Source organism: Nicotiana sylvestris, chromosome 1 (genome assembly GCF_000393655.2).
Source record: "Nicotiana sylvestris chromosome 1, ASM39365v2, whole genome shotgun sequence".
Classification (NCBI taxonomy): domain Eukaryota; kingdom Viridiplantae; phylum Streptophyta; class Magnoliopsida; order Solanales; family Solanaceae; genus Nicotiana; species Nicotiana sylvestris.
The window spans coordinates 101,764,869-101,766,448 of NC_091057.1; the positions used below are offsets into that span (position 1 = coordinate 101,764,869).

General features: G+C 43.7%; 1 protein-coding gene across 1 annotated transcript; it reads right to left on the reverse strand.

The window, feature by feature from the left end:
* Positions 1 to 726: 726 nt before the first annotated feature.
* LOC138872616 (uncharacterized) lies at positions 727 to 1,203 on the reverse strand. The gene has a single exon (XM_070150951.1). It carries the CDS (start codon positions 1,201 to 1,203, stop codon positions 727 to 729), a length of 477 nt encoding a protein of 158 aa, XP_070007052.1.
* Positions 1,204 to 1,580: the final 377 nt, after the last annotated feature.

Genomic DNA, 1,580 nt, shown 5'->3' on the forward strand with positions numbered 1-1,580 from the left:
CACTCTGAATAATAGGTAACTGCCACAGGCAGTGGCAGTTACCCATCTAAATACCTCATAGGGAACTCCGTACCTAGATCCCTATAATACCTCATAGGGATCCATCTAAATGCTCGATTGGTAGCTGTTGTTGTAGGCAAATTCCACAAGTGGAAAGAAATGATCCCAAGAACCTCCGAAGTCTATAACACAAGCGCAAAACATCTCCTCCAATATCTGAATAGTGCGTTCGGACTGTCCGTCCGTCTGAGGATGAAATGTTGTGCTCAACTCAACCTGTGTGCCTAACTCACATTGTACTGCCCTCCAAAAATGCAAGGTGAACTCCGTACCTAGATCAAAAATGATAAATATGGGCACGCCGTGAAGACAAACGATCTCGCAGATGTAAATCTCAGCCAACCACTCTGAATAATAGGTAACTGCCACAGGAATGAAATACACTAACTTGATCAGCCTATCCATAATGACTCATACCGCATCAAACTTTCTCTGAGTCCATAGGAGTCCAACAACAAAATCCATAGTGATACGTTCCCACTTCCACTCAGGAATCTCTATCTTCTAAAGCAAACCACCAAATATATGCTCATACTTTACTTGCTGACAATTTAGACACCGAGCTACATATGCAACTATATCCTTCTTCATCCTCCTCTACCAATAATGCTACCGCAAGTCCTGATACATCTTGGCTGCATCCGGATGAATAAAATACAGGGAAATTTAGGCCTCTTCAAGAATGTACTCATGAAGTCCATCTATATTGGGCACACAAACACAACCCTGCATCCTCAAAAATCCATCATCTCCTATAGTAACCTGCTTAGCACCTCCATGTTGCATTGTGTCTCTAAAGACAAGCAGATGAGGGTCATCATACTGCCGCTCCCCAATGCACTCAAACAATGAAGATCGAGCGACTGTACAAGCTATAACATGATTGGGCTCTGAAACATCCAAACTCACGAATTGATTGGTCAAGTCCTTAACATCTGATGCAAGCGGTCTCTCACCGACTGGAATGTACGCAAGGCTGCCCATACTCACTACCTTTCTACTCAAGGCATCAGCCACTACATTGACCTTCCAGGGATAATACAAGATGGTGATATTATAGTCTTTCAATAGCTCTAACCACCTCCCCTGCCTCAAATTGATATCCTTTTGTTTGAACAAATGCTGCAAGCTCCGATGATCCATGAATACCTCACACGACACACCGTAAAGATAGTACCTCTAAATCTTCGGTGCATGAATAATGACTGCCAACTCTAAGTCATGAACATGGTAGTTCTTCTCATGAACCTTCAGCTTTCGTGATGCATATGCAATCACCTTGTCATCCTGCATCAATACCGCACTAAGTCCAATACTAGATGCATCAGAATATACCGTGTAAGATCCTGAACCTGTAGGCAACACCAACATTGGCGTCGTTGTCAAAGCAGTCTTGAGCTTCTAAAAGTTCGCCTCACACTCGTCTGACCATTTAAAGGGGGAACCCTTCTGGGTCAACCTGGTCAATGGGGCTTCTATAGATGAAAACCCCTCCACGAACTGACGGTAATAGCCCGCCA